The 20,600-nt window shown below is 39.0% G+C and overlaps 1 protein-coding gene across 3 annotated transcripts in view; it reads left to right on the forward strand.

Moving 5' to 3' along the window:
* Positions 1-5,939: 5,939 nt before the first annotated feature.
* The window catches only part of NFIB (nuclear factor I B), a 275,853-nt gene continuing 261,192 nt past the window's right edge, over positions 5,940-20,600 (forward strand). For all 3 annotated transcript variants that reach the window (XM_050913729.1, XM_050913731.1, XM_050913734.1), the window contains exon 1: positions 5,940-6,035. In XM_050913729.1, the coding sequence (XP_050769686.1) occupies positions 5,940-6,035 (96 nt within the window). The remainder of the gene's footprint in view (positions 6,036-20,600) is intronic.

Raw genomic sequence — 20,600 nt, forward strand, 5'->3', positions numbered from 1 at the left:
AAAAATAGTTCAGCATTGTTTTCTTTCCTGAATGTCATCAGCCTGGGAACTGGGTCTCTAGCCTTTTGGAAGCCAGCTTGTCCACCCCCAGGTGGCACCTGCCACCCTCCGTTTTCTGCCTGTCCCAAAAAGTGCTGTGCTCGGCATGGAAGATGACCAGGCACTCGTGATGGGAGCAAAAGGAGGGATGTTGGAAAGACACTACCAGTCAGCCTCCACGTCAGCCTTCTTGATTACTTTCAGTGAAGCCACCGCTGCTGCTGGTGGCTCCTCTTAGCCAGGACTGTTTGTGACCTAACTGTGGAGCTCTCCACATTCCTGGAGGTACCCTGCAACTTCTTGGGCACCCTGGATCTGCAGAAGAGAGGAAGTATGTCTACCCACAAGCAAGAAAGTGCTAGGGTGGAGGTGTCTGGTAATAAAATGCCCAGTAAAGGACTTGGTAAGAATGCTGACTTTCATTGCTCTGGCAGTCAGCAAAGATGTTTCTTGGGCAAATGCTGGCATGGTTTGATTATTTTTAATTTTTTTTAAAAAAGCCGTCTTTGTCTCTTTACTAATGTCAAATGGGAAAAAACAGAAAGGCTAAGCAAAGTTAATAGCAATTATTCCCCACCACCAGCACTGCCACATTATGAAGGAATTATCAAATTTATATTCTCCAGAGGACATAACTCAGTTGAAAGCAGTGGATTGTCACGCTTCTGTAGCCATGTACTGCTCCCTTAATAGAAATGAAAAATCCTTGTGCCATAAAGGACCTCTCTGTGTGAGTTTATGTGAATGGGTTCTATAGGTGCAAATGACTATGGACAGAAAATATTTACCAGAAAACAGCGGGGGAAAGAGGAAAAGGACATGCTGTGTGAAAGTCTTCCAAGAGCTGTTAGACTCTGGAGACCAGCTGTCCTTTTGGGTTCCCATGAAGGGCTGAGGCAGGGCTGTATGTGCACCTGGTGAAACAAGGGAGCACTGGAGGGGCTTTCCAAACCCCTGTCTAAAAGCCTCTGGTGCGTCAGTGTAACATCCCACGTCTGAGTAAACAGCTGGGGCTGGTCTCTCAGCTTCAGCCCGGCGGCAACGACTGTGTGCAACTGTGCATGGACGTGTGTGTGAGAACTACGGGAGGCAGTACGTGAACATGATCTGTGGTTAGCTGTCTGCTATTAATATCAACGGTTTGGTTCCAATAATGGCTGCGTTAATAAAAAGTTTCCTAGGAAATATGAGCTGTGATCTGTGTCTGCCCACAGGCCTATTGACTATTGTGGAAAGGGAATTACCAACACTGGAAGGGTCTCTAAATACTGTGGATAGCCTCAGGACACTACGCTGTTGTCATGGTTTAACCCCAGCCAGCAACTAAGCACCATGCAGATGCTCCCTCAATCCTCCCCCCTCCTTGTGGAGTGGGGAGGAGAATTGAAAAAAAGAAGTAAAACTCATGGGTTGGGATAAGAACAGTTTAATAACTAAAGTAAAATAAAATATAATAATAATAATAATAATAATAATGAAAGGCAATATAACAAAAAAGGGAGAGAAATAAAACCCAAGAAAAGACAAGTGATGCACAATGCAATTGCTCACCACCCGCTGACCGATGCCCGAGCAGCGATCTGCCCCTCCCGGTCAGCTCTCCCCAGATTATATACTGAGCATGACATCCTATGGTATGGAATATCCCTTTGGCTAGTTCGGGTCAGCTGTTCTGACCATGCTTCCTCCCAGCTTCTTGTACACCTGCTTGCTGGCAGAGCATGGGAAACTGAAAAATCCTTAACTTAGGATAAGCGCTACTTAGCAACAACTAAAACATCAGCATGTTATCAATCAACATTATTCTCACCCTAAATCCAAAACACAGCACTGCACCAGCTACTAACAAGAAAACTAACTCTATCCCAGCTGAAACCAGGACAGCTGTCTCTGTCCACTAGTGGAAAAAATGCTGCCCTAGACTTACAATAACAAGAAGAGTTTTTAGAATCACTGGGGTTTTTCTCCTTCCAAAGACAATCAAGGACTTTTCTAGTAGCAGATAAAAAAAAAAGATTTCAGGATCATCCCAAAATCTGAACATTGATCTTATTCTCTGTAATTACTTAAATCTACAGTGCTAGTTTGGATCTCTCAGTGCCAGCACTGCGTATCCTCCAGAGCAGCGTACTGTGAGTTCTTTGTTTGAGCATCTCTATTAGTAGGTGTTGGGACCTTATGAAAAGAAACTAATTGATTCCTGAGGGCTCATTATGAGTGGTGGTCTTCATTAGCTCCCTCCTGGATATGAAATGGGAATGTCCCCTTGAGCAGAGTCAAAAGCTGAGCCAGCCTGGAGAAAACAAACCTTACAAAAACTGAAACCCTTGGGGAAAAGTCAGGCTGGCAATTATTTTCTTAATGTGTTAGGAAGACAGGTATCTAGAAATGGATGAACTTGCGTGCATCTTATTTCACTTAAATGAGAACCAGATTTTTGTTCTACCAAATTTGATATTTTGATGTCTTCTTTTGTTCCTTTCAAAATGTGGGAAAAAGATGCTTAGCCAAAAAAAATTGGGGTCAGTCAAATTCACTTGAAAAATTCACTTGAAAAATCCAGCTAACTTGAAAAATTTAAGTTGTTCCAGTTAAAAAAACCCCACCCTTCTACCAAAATGGAAGTTTGAATAACCTTGAAATGCATTGCTATTATGTAACAAGCAATACCATATGCTTTCCTCATAAATCTGTCTTTTCCTGAAAGGAAAAAAAGATCATCTGAAAAATTTTGTCCAGTTACATATTGTTCCCTGTGTTGTGTATGACTGTATCTTCAAGCAGCATAGGAAATGAGAACTCATCCTACATATTACAGCATTTTAAAAATCCCATCTGCAAAGCAGACATGGCTAGGAGAAAGGCAGACCTCCCAGCAGGCAGGAGGAGGCATGGGAGCAGCACGTGTATGGGAAGCATACACTGACCAGCATTGCAGGCGTTGTTTTTCTGGGTGCCAGAAATCCCCATTCTGCCCTCAGCTAATGCAAGCAGGCAACAGGCAGCAACAGAAGGGAGGCACATCATTAACTCTGTCTGTCCTGGCTGCACAAAAGCGAATATCCATGTAGTGTTTGTGCCTACAGCAGATGCATAGTCTTCCTGAAGCTTCAGGAGCTGCGTTCCTCTGGGATGGAGCAGCTCCACTGGTCGCAGGGGGCTTAGTAGACTGGATCTGCTGTGAGCTGGGCATCTGAGAGCCGCCCGAGATCTTCAGCTAGCTATAGTGTGATAAAACTTTTATCCTCTTCTAAGCACAGCAAACTGGCTCATGATTACCTAAAGTGTGGGCTCCCAGTCCCAGCCGTCACAATGCTGCTGGGGATTTGTGAATTGCCCTAGTAAGGCAGATTAGTGGCTGAAGCAGTTGGTCTCTTCACCTGTGGTCAGACTTCAGTGGGTGGGAAACTGCAGAAAATCCACCTCTTCACATTAGTCCCAGGTTTCCTTGCACTGGGAAGTATGTTTTTTAGCTGAGGTTAGGGGTTATGTGTGAAGGCAAGCAGTAGCACTTGTCCGAGGTTCATCTCACATCCACAGTTGACTGCTGTGTGCCGTCCCACCGTGATGATGAGCCTGTTAGTGAAGGCCATGGGAGAGATTCAGGCTAGGACCATGTAGGACATCTGGTTGTACACTGCCTACCTACAACTGGATAAAACTCTGCTGCTGGTGCTCTCCATACCTTATAATGTTTATCACAAAGCCAGGCTATTTGACCAGGATGTAGAGTCTGAGCCAGAGTGAGTTAACGCCTCCTGTGCACTCTGTGCTGAGCCATCCCACAGCACCTGACCATAAGCAGATCTTCCAATATTTTGGATCCAAAATTTTCTCAGGTTCCTATTTATCATTGTGATCTAGATGAAATGAAAAAGAAGAAGGAAACGGCCTCATCTGTTGTACAGAGCTTTTCGTGAAAAAGAGTTATATAAATTTAGGGCACTGGGATGTCCAGAGTCTCCATTAATTCTATGTCTGGCTTTTTTGATGCTGGCCTCATCAGTGTATTTAAAACGAGACAGCGAGGCAGCAAGCTGACCTCAATGGCACACATGGAGAAGGGAAACCAGTTTTGATCTTTTGATGCACCTGGTGTTGCTACAGAGCTGTTCTGTCGCCAGAGCTCTGGACTTGCTCAGAGAGTCATTTCTTTAGGTCCTGTCACAGTTTCAGGACCTGATTAAATGGGTGCCAGCTCTGACAGTTAGCTGGAGGCAATAGGTCAATGCCAGACAAACCTACTTCCCACCCCACAGCAATGGGCTGCATGCATGCGTACCCCCGTTCATCAGTGGGAGTGTTGCACCGCTGTGGCAGTAGCTATGGTGGGCTCTCAGCTGTGCGAGTGATTAAGTCTGGAGGTGATCTTCATGGAAGGGAAAAAGACTGGAGAGAGTAGAAAAAGAGGCAAACACATGCATGGGAAGGAAGAGATGCAGCAATGAGGAGTCCGGGGGGGGGCTGTGTGTGCCATAGTGTGGTACCTCCACATGTCAGTAGTCCTGGATTCTTACTTACAGCTCATGGCAAATAGGTGTGAGGAGCCTGTCAATTGCAGAGACTTTTCAAGTATAAAATACAGAGCAAAATGTGGAAGATCATAAACTGAAGACACGATCAGCAGAGAGATGCTAAGCATGTGAAATATTTGCTTGTTTACAGTTATTATTTTAATGTGATAATTCTAAAAAGACAATTCCTGAAATGTGGGGGATTTTTTGCTAAGGAGGAACTTGTAGCTAAAGCACGTATAGAATCTGCAATGCAGCAGTAAAACTGATGTTGATCACTTCAGCCAGGACTAGCAAATCCTGTTCTTTCTGTATATCCCCTTTAATATGAGCTGGGGTTTATTGATTTCCTCTGTGTGCTTATATACGTACTTTTCCTTTTCCGCAGCTTAAAGCAAAGTCAGAATTATTTGTTCTTCTAAGCCAGCCCTTCCTTCAGGGAACTGCAAATTTTCCATTAGGGAAAAAACCTTGCATGGAAAACCTTGCAGGAAGAATGCCTTCTCTCCCTGCTGGCAGTAGGTGCAAAAGGCAGATGACCCGAAGCTGTGGAGCAGGAGGGAGCAGCGATTGAAATAGTTCCCCGCCCCCTTGCCTCCCCCTTCCCAGCCAGATCATCCAGAGCAGAGGAGATCATGAGCATCCATGGGAAGGGAGGGGGAAAAAAGTCTGTGGCACTGAAATCCTAACCGCACCCCCCTCCCCGCTCCTCCTGCGGACTTACCAGCCTTCCTACTCCTTGTTAAAGGCTGATTGCAAAGAGTTAAACTGTTTCCATATGTCCAGTGCAAGAACAGAGTTTGTAGCCTTTGGCAACCCCTGCTGCACCCAGCTGCAGCTGCTACCTGTGTGTTCCCCGGGGCGCCCGCCTGTGCATGCGTGTGTGTGCGTGTGCGAGTGTGTAGGTGCGCGTGCACACGCACGTGCACTCGTGACATCTGAACCAGGCCCCCACCATCTTGGCAAAACCGCTCCGTCCTTGTTGGGGGAGATACTAATTCAGAGCAGTTTCTTTCCCCTCCTTTCTTACGCTCGGAGCTGACCACGAACCATGTCAAACAATATACAACTGAGAAAAATGCAAATAAACTTAAGTCTGCATAGCCCAGCAATGCAGCTAGCCGCCCACTTGTGAGATACTGAACTGGTGTACACATGATACACAAAGAACGCTGGCTAGTTTCACCAATCCCTTCAGACAAAAAGAAAAAAAAAAAAGGAAAAAAAACCTGATCCTTGTCTTTATATCAGTGAGGTTGGAGTTCTTGCTAATAAAGGAGCTTTTCCCATGATGCAGTGTGATAAGGATTGGCCTACATGTAGCCCAGCAAGCCACTGCTGATGTTTTCTTGATTAGGTGTCTTATCTTCCATTGAGCTGCATCTGATGAAGGTTGCTGACAGCGTAATGGCAGGGAAAGCATCGGACAGCTCCATAAAATGGCAGCTATGCTATGACATGTCAGCCAGGACCTGGTGGATGGTAAGTTGTTGTGATAACTTTTTTTTTTTCCCTCCTGGAAGCTTTTTTTTCCTTTCTGAACTCCTCCTTCACTTTTGCAATGCACGTGCTGCGAAGTTCAGAGTGTGCAAAGTTTCCGGCTCCAGCTCAGTGACTCCGCAGAGCTCTTAAACATCACAGCCAGCTAGATAGGTATTCTCTGCTGTTGTAGTGGCATGGACCGCCTTTTTAAAACAGCAGCAAGGACAGCATGGGATTTTTCTTTCTTCTTTTTCTTCTTCTTCCTCTCTCTCTCTTCTTCTTCTTTTTTTTTTTTTTTCCCCCTGTGAAATGCAAATTTTGCAGTGCTTGCCAAGCTAGTTGGTGTGAGAATGTGGAGGTGGAAGCAGTCACGGGAAAAAAGAAAGCAGCCTTGTCATCATGCTCTTGGCTAATTGTTCTTGAGTTGGTCTTAAAAATAGAGCAATCTGCCTCTTTATTCTGTTTCCTCTGAATAATTATTTAGAAAGTGTATTGTATCATGTTGTGAGCAGCCTCCTAATCAGTATGCAATTGTCCCCCACGCTTCCCCTTAATTTGGAGTCCTTCTCCCTTCCAATGAATGCAGTAACTGGAGCAACTACTGATTAATATGCCGCTTGTCATAATTAAATTTAGTTAATGAGGATATGCATATTCAGTCCATTTTTTCTTTGTTTGGACGAGCATGGCTTTTTTGTTCATATTTATACAGCTGCAAATGAAAGCAGGGAGGTGGAAAAAAAAAACCTTACAGAGCTCGGGGAAGGGTGGACCCTGAGAGACAACTTTTTTAATGTTGCCGGGCAAAGGAACCCAAAACTTTACTTAATCAAAACAGTGGGGCTGGGAGCAAGTGTTTTGGGAACGAAAAGCTTTTCTCCTCAGCAGAGCTACATGAAGTTTTCTCCATGTACTGATTTTGTTGCGTGTGGACAATGGTCTCTTGTATGCAATAGCCATGCCATGAAAGGGACCTTCTGCTGGCTAGCATTCCATTATGAATATTAATTTCATTCTTGGGTTGCTTTGTCTGGTCGTGTATTTTTACCCTTTTCATTCCTTCATTGATTGCCTTTGCTTGTTTGTCTGGATAATTATTATGCTTACTGCATGGGCTGCTTTTTCACAATTAGTACAGTGCTGAGACAATAGGCACTTTATTCTTGGGCGGTGGGTCTGGGGAGCACCAGTGGATAGCACGTCCCAGTGCCTGGACAGAAGGCAGCTTGCTGATTATAACTGCCTTCCGACACTGCTTTGCAAGGACTTCATTATCTTTCCAAAGGTGGATGTTGATACGTGCCTTCAGTGAGGGTGTCACACCTGAAGGGAGTATTTCATTTAAATTATGTTTGCTACTTGTGATTGTTTCTGTACTTTTTGAATAGAGGGAAAGAGGCTTTTTCTGTCTTTGCTACTTGTTGAACTACTGCGGTATGAGCATTCGTGTGACTTTAAAAAGAACCGAGGAAGAAAGTAGATGATAAAAAGCTGTTTTGTGAACCTACTTTTTTGCTGGGAGTTATACTGTATAGTATTATGTTTAGAATTATGTTTAGATCTTTAATCAGAGTTTTTTATTGTATGTGTGTACATTATTGAAAAGAGCTGTTAAAGTGGCTGACAGATGTTTAGACATAGGCACTATGAAATGTTTGCGTAGCAGATTTCCTTAATATTGCATGTACAAAGGCTTGGGGTTTTTAAGGAGCATGTCTTAAGTTTAATAAAAGTTTCTCTAAGGATAGCTTTCAGTAAGCTGGCATTGCTTCCAAAGGGAAAAGAAAATCAATACTTTCACTCCATGCAGTATTTTATCCTGAACGGTAATCTGTAAAATACAGGTAATGTAAATGTTCACTGTCACGGGTGTGTATTTCATGCACACTTTAGAAAGGGAGTTTAAAAATGCTTGACTGTTAAGTATGGGTGAAAATCAAATTATATTTTAGCTGTACATTCTATTTTGCATCATATTTCTAATTTATAAAGTTGCAGTTGTAGAATCTAAGGTAAACCTGTGTACAATGTGAATTGTTTTCTCTCAGAGAAGGAGAAGTACCTTATGCTTCAATGCCTTGATGTGCAAAATATTACCACAGAGTTTATTGTATAATTATTTATAATAAATTCCTATCAGGGATATGCAGTGTAAGTAAAACCTTAAGACTTCTGAGCGAAAAGACAAGAAAGGCAGACTTCTTTAGTTTTCTGCTTCTGCTTTTCCTGAATAATTGTAAACATTGAATTGCAAATGCCTTGTGGGGAACAGGGAACAGTATTAAGATGGTTACTCATAGTTGTAAAAAAGTTCATTAACAAACGTTATGATGACAGGCACCATTACGAAACTTGGTGTTTTTTCATTATAGATAAGCTATCATCTACTTTATAATTATTTTGCAGCACAGATGTTCAACATCAAATTTAGTTTGAATATTCCTAAAATAATGGCTTCTTTTTAATTTTTTTTTTAAAGTAATTACATTGAAACTATTCTCTGGAAAACAACATTCTGTCTTTCTCTTTAAATTAAGTGGAAAGAGTGTTTAGTAAGTAAAGTCTGTGTTATCCACCTATGTTATTCTACTACTACTCTATTGTTTCCTATCTTACTGTTTATTTCATTCAGATTCTTTTATTTAGCTACAATAATAACAAATTCATTTGATAGGGAAAAATCAAACAAACAGAAATTACACATTCTCTCCGTCTGTGTTCTCTTGAATACGGATGTATTTTCTAAAACACAAGAGGGTGAAGGTCTTACTGAGAATGCAAAAAACAACGAAGTGCAAACAAAAGCACACTTTTAGTATATTAAATAACAGTAAATGTATGGAGAATTGTTAACTGATTATCTCAGTCTTTTAGATGCTGTTAATGTGACCATCTTAGTAGTGCATCATCTTATTATTTTTGCATTTAACTTTGTGGTGAGGAAAAGAACATATTCAGTGAAGAGACAGAACCTAGATATCAAGTACTGTTCAGTACAGCTGGCAAATACTCTAGAATTTTTTTATTGAAAAATCTCCATTTATAAAGTGAGGAGGAAAGATGATGAGTGTGATTGAGAGGATGACACCCATAGAAACACTAGTTATTTTTTACTGTCTCTTCATTAATGGCAAAGGGCTAGTTTGGGATTACAGTCATATGGTGTTTTGTGATTGACTTTACAGACTTAAAAATTCGTCACTTTACAGATTTAAAAATTCAACTCTAAGTAGCTATTTACAAAACTTTGTGACATTGTTGTTAGGCTGCTGGGTTTTTCTTGTGGGAACGGTTTCCAAATATTTACATTTTAGGCACCTATTGAAAGCTATTTTGTTAAATCTGTGCCAAAGTCTGAATGTATGTTTCTGGTTGTCAGATCGTTTGTGTGCAAATCTATGGAGTGTAAATATGTATTCTAAAAAATCTCTTCTTAATTTCAGAACCCTATTTTTGTACACATATATACATGCATGCGCAGTAGAGATAGAGAATGAAAAATAGTCTATTTAAAACTGTTGGAAAAAAGTCTTGAAATCACAGGTTTTTGTTAAGAACAATCCAGAGACAACTAAGAAGTTCTGATTTGTTGCAAATACTGCATATTTCCTTTTGCTTAATGGGTTGATCTTATGATCAAAAACATCATAACAAAATCTTGGAACAAAAAGTTTGTCATTACAAAGTTTATAACTTTTCTATTCTACTCTATATTTTTGCATTCAGAAAGACATATTTTTAAAAAGACAGATTTCGCTTAGTATTAAGGCTGTATTAATAGGGCATATAATCCCAAATGGAGGTAAAAATAATAACAATTTAGATGCTATATTTCAGCATTAAAAGAATTATTCCAATCCTAAATTTATTAGTAAAGCCAGGTTTTAATGTACTTTTTGGTTTAACACAAATGTTAATCACATTCCAAGGGAGTTGCAGTATGTCAATATTTTGCAGCAGCACATCTGTGCAGTTTTCTAATTTGGATTAAAATTATATTCATAACACAACAACTCCATCAGTTGTTCAGATGTACAGCTTGTTAATGAATCCTTTGTTCTCAATAATGACTTTTAATTAAATGATTTAGAAACAAATGTCAGTATGACTGTGGACATATTGAACATGCTGTGCTTATTCATGGACCTAGAACACAGTATCTTAATTCTATAAATTTCAGGGGGAGGAGTGGGTAAAAGGAAGGGTTAGCTCAAGGTTATATTCATAAGCTGTTGTTCAGTTTTCCTTACTTACACAAAAATGCAAACAGTGTACATAACTTACTACAAGATCATTTATTAACTATATAGTGGTTATTCTGAATGATTAGCCAAAAGATGTCTTTTTTAAGACACACTGTATATGCTGATGAGACACTATAAGTATTTCATTTTTAGTTTTTGTTCCGAACAGTTAGATTTCAGTCTATAATAAATATCCGGCTCAGGTACTATGTATGCTTAGTATGTCTCAGGATTAGATTGTTTAAAATCAGAAAGATCTGTCTAGAGAACTGTAAAACTTGAATGCACGTTTGTTTGTAATGTTTTATGTTTTTTATTATGGCACATGAGAATAATCTTCCTTCATCAAGGAAAAACCTAGAAGTAGCAGAGAATTTAAATGCTAACAGTATACACTAGTGTAGAATGAAGGTGCTGTCGTTCATGTTTAAGACTTCTTCATTGCCCATTTTTAAAAAATGTGTCCTTTTAACCAAGAAAAAGATATTTGTGCTTATTCATAAGCACATATTTTTCTAATTCCTATGTGTCTTTTCCCTTTCAGTCCCTTGCATGTTAGCTATGGTTTTCCAGTTAGATTTGCTACTGTGAGGTGTTTAGCAGTTGCAGCACCTTCTGCGTGAAACAACTTTTTCTACTTGTGCTTCATACTTGTGTACAGCAAGAGTTCCACACTAGGAGTCTGACAGTGCCTCCGTTGGTCTGCTCATTCTGGCAATGTTAACAGTTTTCTTATGAAGAAAGCCTTACATCAACAACATCATAAAAATATGTTTGTGTGTATGTGTGCATGTGACTGCATGTCTAAATATGTGTGCACTGTGTTGGCTTAAGGCGTGATCCAAAGTTCACTGAAATCAAGAGAAAGCAACTATTTAATTCTAAAGCATGCTTCTACAGCATGTAAAATGCAGTCACGCTTTATATAACCTGTCTGTAATTTATACAACTGTAGTATTCAAGATGTAATTAACATTGGTGTTTCATGTCCCTGTTCAATAACAGTTTTCCTTTGTAACTTATCTGAACATCTGCTATGGCTGAGGAAATGCATGTACTAAGCAAGCTATGGCACCTTGCTGTGGCTGAATCTTCTGTAGGACCTACAGAAATCTTATGCAACTCATAATAAAGTTGCTTTTTCTGTTCTGAAGTTATCAGTCTGTTCTTTCGCTTTTCTGTTTTTTCCAGATACCTGTTTTCTTTGTGCCAAGATTATTTCTATTATGCAAAAAAGGTAGTTTTCTAGCTGGAATTTATGATAGTTGGTCTCTGATGTTATTTGATGATTGTTGAGTCAAAATTCTGAAGAAATAAAGCTAAGTTTTCTACACTCTGGTACTGATAGATTGAAAATTCTGTCAAAACTGGAAACATATTTACCTTTTAAGATATATTTTGAGGCTCCTAGTGTAAGACATTAGATTTACAATCTTGAATAAAGCAACATCAGTAAAGAAATGGAAGACCTAAAATAAAGACAGATAGGTGAAGTTTTCTGCAATTTCTTTTTGCAATTCAAATTAGAAGTTACTAGTGAAAAAAAAAGGCGAGACAGTTACTCCCTTAGTACTTGCTAGAAATAAGAGATGGCTAGGTATTAGCTACAGTTGACATAGTGTGTCTCAGATTATAGCATCATGACAAAGACAGTTTAAAGAAGTAGAAACTGCACTGAGAACAAATAAAATCAGCTCTTTCAATCCTGTAAACCCAACATGATTAGGAAGTAACTTTTGTCTTCTTTATCAACTGCTACTAACAACTTTACCACTCTGTGCTGTTACACAGTGATATTATTAACCGTCTTTTAAAAATTTTACTACAGCTATTCAGAATTCTAAACAAAAACACACAATCAAATATTTTAACAGATCTTGTACCTTGCAATGTCATCTAAACATTTAAGTTCTTCTGTCCTTGCACTAGCATGCATGTGCAATGATAGATCTAGTTTGTTAAGCAGAGGTTCAATGTCAAATCTCAAATTGTCACTGTGAAATGTCAGTTTCTCAAAGATATTAAATACTGATGGGGACATTTTCTACGTAGCATCCTTTTAAATGATGACTCGCTTCTCAGGGAATCTCGACGAGTATTACCTTCCAATGGAAATGAACTGATTTCTTTGTAAGTCAAGGAAAGACTGTACACAGAGAGGTTAGACTAGATGTAAATTTTCCCAATGCTCAAGGAAATGTGACATCAGGGTTTTGATTTCTTCCATATAATAAAGACTTTTGATTTCTTCTATGTAATAAATTTGATCCAATAAAGTTATGTGGTCTTCCATTTAGGGCAAGCAATTTGTAAAATAAAGCTGTTACCAAAACCTATTGGTCTTGAGAACTGTGGATACAATGTAGCAGATATATTCCTCTTAAAAACGAAGAGAGGATCAAACTGAATCCTTTAATACTGGGCTTTTAAACTAAACCAGTTTAATATTTGAAAGGCTTCATCTCCATATTGTGGCACTGCCAAGTTGTTGTATTTAACCAGTCATATTCCATTTGCTCTGTCAGACTCGTGTTTGTTTGTTCTAACTACCTTTTTCAGGTACAACACCTTTAAAATTTCACAACACCTTTAAAACTACCTGTTAGTTAACCACAAAAGGATATTCTACAGGAGTTTTTCACTGGAAATAACTAACTGTGCTGATTCCAGATAGAAGGCATTACTGTGCTACCTCCAAGTAAAAGTTAACATAGTTTCAGAAACCACTGAGATTTATTGCACTACCCTGGAAGGCTGATGAGATTTTTATCTGTCAGAACATCTCTGCAGACATGCTGATGTTTCTTAAGCAGAGCTTACTGCCTCAGCTTCCCAGGCACAATGTTGTTCCTGCACGTGTGTTTGCAAATCAAGGATTTCTCAGTTGCATCTTTGAGGATACTGGGAGGACGGTGGTGGTGGTGTTTGTTTGTTTGTTTGTCTGCTGCCCACGATACCGCTATGGTTTCTTATTTCATCAGCCATTGCTCTCACAGAACAGTCTTCTCCCTGGCTTCAACAGCAGTCTAGGACTCCGTCACACTGAGAAAGGAGAATAGAGTCTACATAAGTCTGCATAAACATATTGTGAGGTTATTTGGCCCTCCAATCAAATTTATTCTTGAGTGCATTTTCGTGGGCCCAGCATTAGAAGAAGGTATTAAATGGATCTGACCTTAAGGCTGACATCTATCCACCCAGCACCCATGGCAGATGCAGCAGCAGCAGCACTGGCTTCCACTTTACACTTGGGCTTGAACTCCAGCTCTACAGGGGTACAGCACAGTCCAAAAGCCCATGAATTTTCTGTCCTTGGTACTGATAATTAACAAGTTCGAATGGCCGGTGAGGACTCATGAGGCAGAATCTGAACTCAGTTAGCCATTTGAGTCATTTGAATTATTATTAAAGTCTTTAGTAGTCATTTCAGTTGATTCCCACCAGCAGCACCATGACGCCAGTGTGCTTTTCACTTTAATCCTATCCGTGATGCGTTTGACTCCAATTGCGTGTTGTGACTTGTCATAAAAATCTGTTCTTTTCAATCAAACTAGTTGTGAACCTGGAAATGATTCCAGAGGGGAAAACATTGTGAGTTTCATCTGAGACTGAGACCGCCTTAGGTAAGGAGTATTTGTTAGTGAGAGAAGGGAGAAGAAATCCTTTTATTCTTGCTCAGGTAAATTACATTATGGTTAACACTGCTGCCCAAATAATTGGTGCAAAAACTTACATTAGAAGAAAGTGAATGTGTTAACAGCAGTAACACATCAGTTCTGAATTACTAAAAACTCTTACCCAAAGTTAATGTAGTAAAGTGATCTTCAGACCACTTCATCCAGATGTGTTTTTCCATGGTGCTACTAGAATTATCTCAAGGTATCTCACTGACAAGTGATCGAGCAGAATATATTAATTGTTAGTGTTCTTTCACAAATCAATAAGCGAACTGATGTATCATTAACTGACAGAATGTCTACACTGAGTAGCATATAACCATTCAGATTTTCAGTCCATCTAGTTGCCTTATCAATGTATCTTACCACAGCAGAAATTGTAGGGGGTTTTAAACTCTGAAACATCTTATTTATTGTTGGAGTGTATAATTTCATTCACATGGAATAATGCCTGGTATTTTTGGTACAGTATGTATGAATCTCTATATCTCAAATGATACTGATGTCTAATTAGAAGTTTCCTGGTATCTAATGTGAAGATTGTCCCCTCCTTGACTGATGTTAGCGACTATTTTAATTTTCTGTATATATTGTCAACAGCAAAAAGATGTCCATACAGTAGTACCAAATGTGAAAAGCATGGAGGGGAAAACACTCATCTGTATTAGCTCTTAGGCAGCTTTCCAAGTAGAAGGCCTGATTTCATCTTGCTCCAATTTAAACTGCTGCATTTAACAAGACCCAGTGAAGACAGAACTGCAGCTCACCTGTTTCAGACAGAGGTATCCTAATAAATATTTTTTCGAAAGCATTTTGGAAGTCACTCAGACTTTTCCTTAAACTCTCAAATGAGTTTTATAACATGATAGCCTTAGTAACATTTGTTGTAGACTTCATATGCAGCATTTTTAGATTTATTTCATTTTGTCAGCATATAAAATCAGATCTATAGCCGTCTTTTTCTGCAGTAGTTTGCAATAAGAAACTTGAAAGAGTACAGAAGAAAATCTGGAACATGCATTATTGACTACAAATAGAAAAGATATCTGTCAGTTTTTTGTTTGTTTTTTTTTTTTTACTTTATATATTGTTGCTAAAATTAATTAAAACTATTTAAACTGACCATTTGAAGGAAGTGAAAGGGAGGTTCTGTTCTGAAGGGTATTCAGGTAGGGTTTCTTAATAAATTCCACAACAGTGGCAGTGCCCTTCGGTGCACGTTTGCATACATCTGATACTCTGGATAGGCCAAGAGGGAGCTGTAATATTAGCACAGCGTTTGACACAAGGAAAGAAATTGTCCAGAATTATTTTGCTGCTCTGTGGTGTTGTCATTCAAGACACGGATAGTGATTTACCCGCCCTTTACTGTCCTGCACGCTACAGATTGATCCACAATTAACTCGTTACTTGTATCTTGTAATCAGGAGGTCTTGATACACAATGATGAATGTATCAGAGCCTTTCTTCTCCTATCAGCGTCCTACATTTTTGCCAACAATAATGAGCTGTCACAGTGTGAGTTCTGGAGACGAGATTAGTGCACTGAAGAATGAGTAAACCTGTACACTAGGAGCATAATTAAATCAAGCAGAACATAATAACAAGCATGTTACCGCAGTTTGACACGAAACAGGGACAAACTTGAACAGGCTGCTAAATTGCGTGCGTACGTACACAAAACTGTGCTTCGTTGTAACACTTTAAAGATTAGCAGTCTTGGTGGTACCATGTTCATTATCGCCCAACTTTGCATAGCTTGGTTTCCCTGCGTGTGCTGTTAATGCAGACTGTGAAGCATAAGCCTGATGCTCTGTTTTCCACACATGATGCTTTTTGGCAGCACACCGTTTATATCAGAGCAGCGGGAATTGCAACAGCATGGTTTTGGAAATTGGCTTGCAGTGTAACGGCAAGCAGGTATGGCTTTAAGGTACGTAATCTGCTTCTGTAGGTAGAGAGGAGAAGCTGGGTGACTGATACCTCTTTAAAAAAACCACTCAGGTTTCTCCCGCATTCCAGGCAGCAGTGGAAGAGAGAAATTCAAGGTTAGCAGTGAGCCCCAGAGTGGTGATTGCTTTGTAATGGAAAAAATTCAATTACGTGAAATATTAGACCGATCTCTCTGCCTTAGCTCTCCTCAATCTATTTAGGGATAGTCAGGAAAAAAAATGAAACTTCTCAACAGATGCCTGGCTGCCTGGGTACAGAGAGGAAAACCATAATTTGTCTGTAATCCCTAATGCAAACAGTTGTTCATTAAGAAACAAAACTAATGTAATCTTGATGATTTGCTTGGATTTCTACTCTATCATGGCGTTTTGTACAGCTGGCAGGCTAATGTAATTTTACTTAGAAACCCAAAGCAATCTGGTACTCAGACAACACCATGTAGATTTAGGTAAATTTGGGGCTCAGATTAGCATAATACTAACTAATCATGAATATCATTTGCATTAATTAGAGTATTGGGGAAAGATTGTTTTTAAATGGAAGAAAATTGAAAGAAAGATTAAGGGCAAGGGCTTACAAACCTAGTTTTGCTTTATGCAAGAATAAAACAGATGATTTCTGCTATAATGCCTAATATTTTAATGTGTATGTATTAATTAGAGTATCAGCGAAAGATTGTTTCTAATTGGAAGAAAACTGAAAGAGAGATTAAGGGCAGAGTTTATGAATCTGCTTTTGCTTGATGCCAGTATGTAGCAGATGATTTCTCCTATGCTTCCAAAGAGCTTAATCTGTAAAGGATAGGGTGACTAATACACTACACAGTAGAGACACTACAAGGATTTTTTTCCAAATTAGGTTTATTTCATGCTAAAATAAAACTAGATGTTTTATGAATAACTCCATGATGTTGGACTAGTCCGGTAGAAAAAAGTTACATTTGAAGACGTATGCTATGGTCTAAAATTTGATTGACCCTCAGTGTTTTAGCATTTGGTATAGCTGGTTTCTTAATAATTACAGTATTTCTAGGTTATTGAAGTGCTTTCTTTAAAAAAAAGAAGGTTGAATATCTATGCTTTAGACTATGTAACAAATATATTCTAAGGTGCTCCCTATTTTAAAGCTATGATCCAGATGTGCAACACCTCTCTTCCGTACATCACTCTGGTCACTCAAGGCTTTAGGAGCAGGTTTTATGGCTATTTTAAATATCAGATTAGGAAAACATTTACCAGGTATGCCTTAGCCTACAAATATTTTCAAGACTTCCCTGTATGCCAATTATTACTATTTATCACTGCAATACAGTACTGTAGTAAGTATTACTATGGTATAAAATTTCTTCAGTAGCACCAAAGACTTTTGGTTAGACAGTGCAATTTCAAAATAATGCCTTGTTAGTCACTGAAATTAAAGTAACACTGATCTTACTGTGTGTAGTAACGGGTCTAATTTGGAAGAGTGTAGGGATATTATATAGTGGGGCAGTGTTTTGTGTATCCCTCGCACACATTGCCTGTTTTTATAGGACCGATAATTATGACATCTATTATTTGGAGACATAATCCAAAATTTAAATCAATCTTGCCTCTGGCTAGACTCTTGAACTTCTGTTTCATTTGAGTCCTTTTATGTAATCAGGCATTGAAAAACTTTTATTAATACAGTATCACACTTCTCTCTCCTAGGGGAAAATGCGTTTGCATACATACTGTGTGTGCAAAGAGGGAAGGATGAAAAACAGGCAAAAGACATTGTGTTGTGGAGGTAGGAGGGGAATCATTCTGGTCTTTCTCAAAGCAGCCTGTGAGGCTTTTCAGTGTTTTTATAGTAGGGGCTGAAAAGACTTTGTGCTTCTGACAGTGATTTGAACTTCTGCATAGATGTGTTCTGTGAGATAAAAATGCGAGGTCAACAACAGCAACCCAACAGCTTGAGAGATCTTTTAGCCTTCTCAGGTGTCAGGCCATGAGATAGCATCAAAGCAGAACAACCTTCAGTGTGATGTGACTACTTTATGAAAAGCAGTGAAATGAGTTTAGTAAGGTCTGATGTTGCTGAGAAAGTGATCAGGCTACATTCTGAAGACATTTTCCATTTTCTCAAGGCTGCTGCTTCTCAAGCTTAAATAGCGTGCACTGCTGTAAGTTAATTTTGCCTTCCAAACAATGCCTTGTGAGAAATCCAACACATCAGCCTACCCAGTCATTTGTGGATGTGTTTTTAAGTACTGCAGAGTGCTCAGACATTTAGTGGCTGGAGACCTTTTTCTTCCTTTTCACACGAAGCCTATCTTGATATTGCTAGCATTTAACTTTAAATGAATCTTCCTTTGCATGACGATCTACCATATTAGAGAAATTGGATGATGTCTGGTGAAACTCAATACATAAATATTTCCCAAAAGCATAACTGAATAAAGAAAGGATAGATAGGTTTAATAATGTCATATAGTAGTAGGGCTTGTATTTGACAATCTCCTTGTCCCTGCAGACAGCCCAAACATACTGATTTTCAAAGTACTTTAGCGATGAGGGCAAATATTCAAGAAAATATCCTTTTCAACAGGAAAAAGGATAAGAGACTGTCATTTAAGGGAAGGAATGCTTGAGTGCGTCTCCTAAACTTTTTGACTGAGAAGAGAAAATATAGTTGTGTCATCAGAGAAAACAGGACAGGAATCCACGGTCTTAAGTACACCTATAGAATATTGCCCTAAGTAGTCATTACAGGAATATCCACAATATGCATACCAACATAGTGTGAAAGGCTTTAAACATAATCAAGCTGTGTTTGAATAAGAAGCAGGTTAATTTATCATGTGATAAGCTCTATCTCTCATACTAATGTTTTTTTAGACTAACTTATATGGAGTGTATCCCTCTGCCCAGTGTTGCAGTGTGTGGTACAGATGCACTCCATGGCTGAAGCACAAGAACATGCCCTCTAGCCAAGAAATCTGGGCACTATTGCTGAATCTAAATTCATTAGCAGTCCTACTTTGTGCTGAATCCTCCTGCCAGGCAGGAAAAATGTCATAAAACATCTTTCCTTAACTGCTAATAAATGCACACAGAACAGCAATTATGAAAGCTTCCCCACCTAACAAAAAAAAAAAAAACAAAACCAAAACCAAAAGCAGCTGAGAAAGGAGAGGCATAGGAGGTCTGAGTTCCTCAAGTATCCTAAGAAGAACAAGATGGTAAATTTAATTTAAGCAAACTTTAATGTCGATGTTCTGTGGATGAAACTGCACAGCAAGAAGTGCTGGACCCCTTACACCAACCCTTATACTGAATAGAAAGATCATTTGTTCTAAAAAAGGAAAGCTCCAAAAGCACTCCAAGGTGGTGGTCTTATCAGACCTATATCCCTATCTTTGGTTTTGGCTGTGCTGAGTAGACAGGAGACCAACACTGGAAAATACAGTGGTTAACAATCGTGAAATGCTTACTTTACAAAAAGTATTAGTATGTAGATTTTGCAAGTATTTTTACACAGGTTGTGGATTGTAAGTTGGTTTTCCTATCTAAATTTCCCAAGATTCAAGTATTTTCTACTTCATATCAGTGAAAAATCAACATTTTTCCATTTTTGTTTATTTACTCCTTAGGACTGGAAAGGGGGAGGGGGAAAGAGCAAGGAGGCAGAAAGAAGATAGCTCACAGATGAGTGGACAGTATCTTGTATGTTAGGATCATAGCCAGGAAAACATACGATAAAGATTAAATTCCATGCTCTGCCATTTCCCATACCTGAAACAGATAAACAGTCAGTGAATTCAGTATTTTTTTTTCTGCACATGTGCAAGAGTTTTAAGTGGGATCAGAGGCTCACTCCAAGTTGTTTACCAACTGGAACAAAAAATGAAATGTAGGAGATTATATACCTTTGATCTAAGTGAAGGAGAACAAAGGCCAGAAATTGGGTTTCCCACACTGATGATGTACTCTAGCCATCAAGCTGCTGCTGCTGCAGCTTTTCTTCCCCACTCCCTTCCCCCCTTTTCTCATTTCATGAAAAATTACATTCTGCCTCTATTTCTGGTTAAAGTTTTAAGCTGTTAATTTTCTATTGAAAGTTTTGATTTTGATTAATTGGCCTTTTTGAGAAAAATACTGCTTCAGCAAGAATTCCCAGCCAGCTCAAATCCATGCTTGGATGAGAAGTGTGTCAAGTCTTTCGTCATGGAGTTAATGTTTGGATTAAAAGTATTTACAGTATTAAGTTGAACAGAGTTCTCACTTTTAAAAATGTCTCAGCTGGTCACAGTCAGATCTGAAAAGTTTGTGAATGCATAGCACATTTTTTAAGAAGTTGAATTCTTCCTATTCTGGTGTCTAAGAATAGTGGATACAAAGCAATAAGAGATGTGGTCAGACAACCACAAGCAACTTTTTAAAAGCATTTTAGGAAGTTACAGCTCCTCACCTGGAAGTTGTATCTTCAGTTTTGATGCAGTAAATGTTTTGAGGTGTGTGGTCTTTTTGGCAATGCAGTACATTGTGTTGCTTCACTCCAGGCCACTGTTGGAATGAAACTGGAGTTGATGTATCCTAATACACAGTGTTTTGAACTAGGACTTAATTCACTGTGCTTAACACACTGGTATATTTAGTCCGCTTTTGAATGGTAATGGGCTTGGCTCTCTCCAAATGCAAGTTTAATATAACAACTGCTTGAAACAA

This window comes from Gymnogyps californianus, chromosome Z (genome assembly GCF_018139145.2).
Source record: "Gymnogyps californianus isolate 813 chromosome Z, ASM1813914v2, whole genome shotgun sequence".
Classification (NCBI taxonomy): domain Eukaryota; kingdom Metazoa; phylum Chordata; class Aves; order Accipitriformes; family Cathartidae; genus Gymnogyps; species Gymnogyps californianus.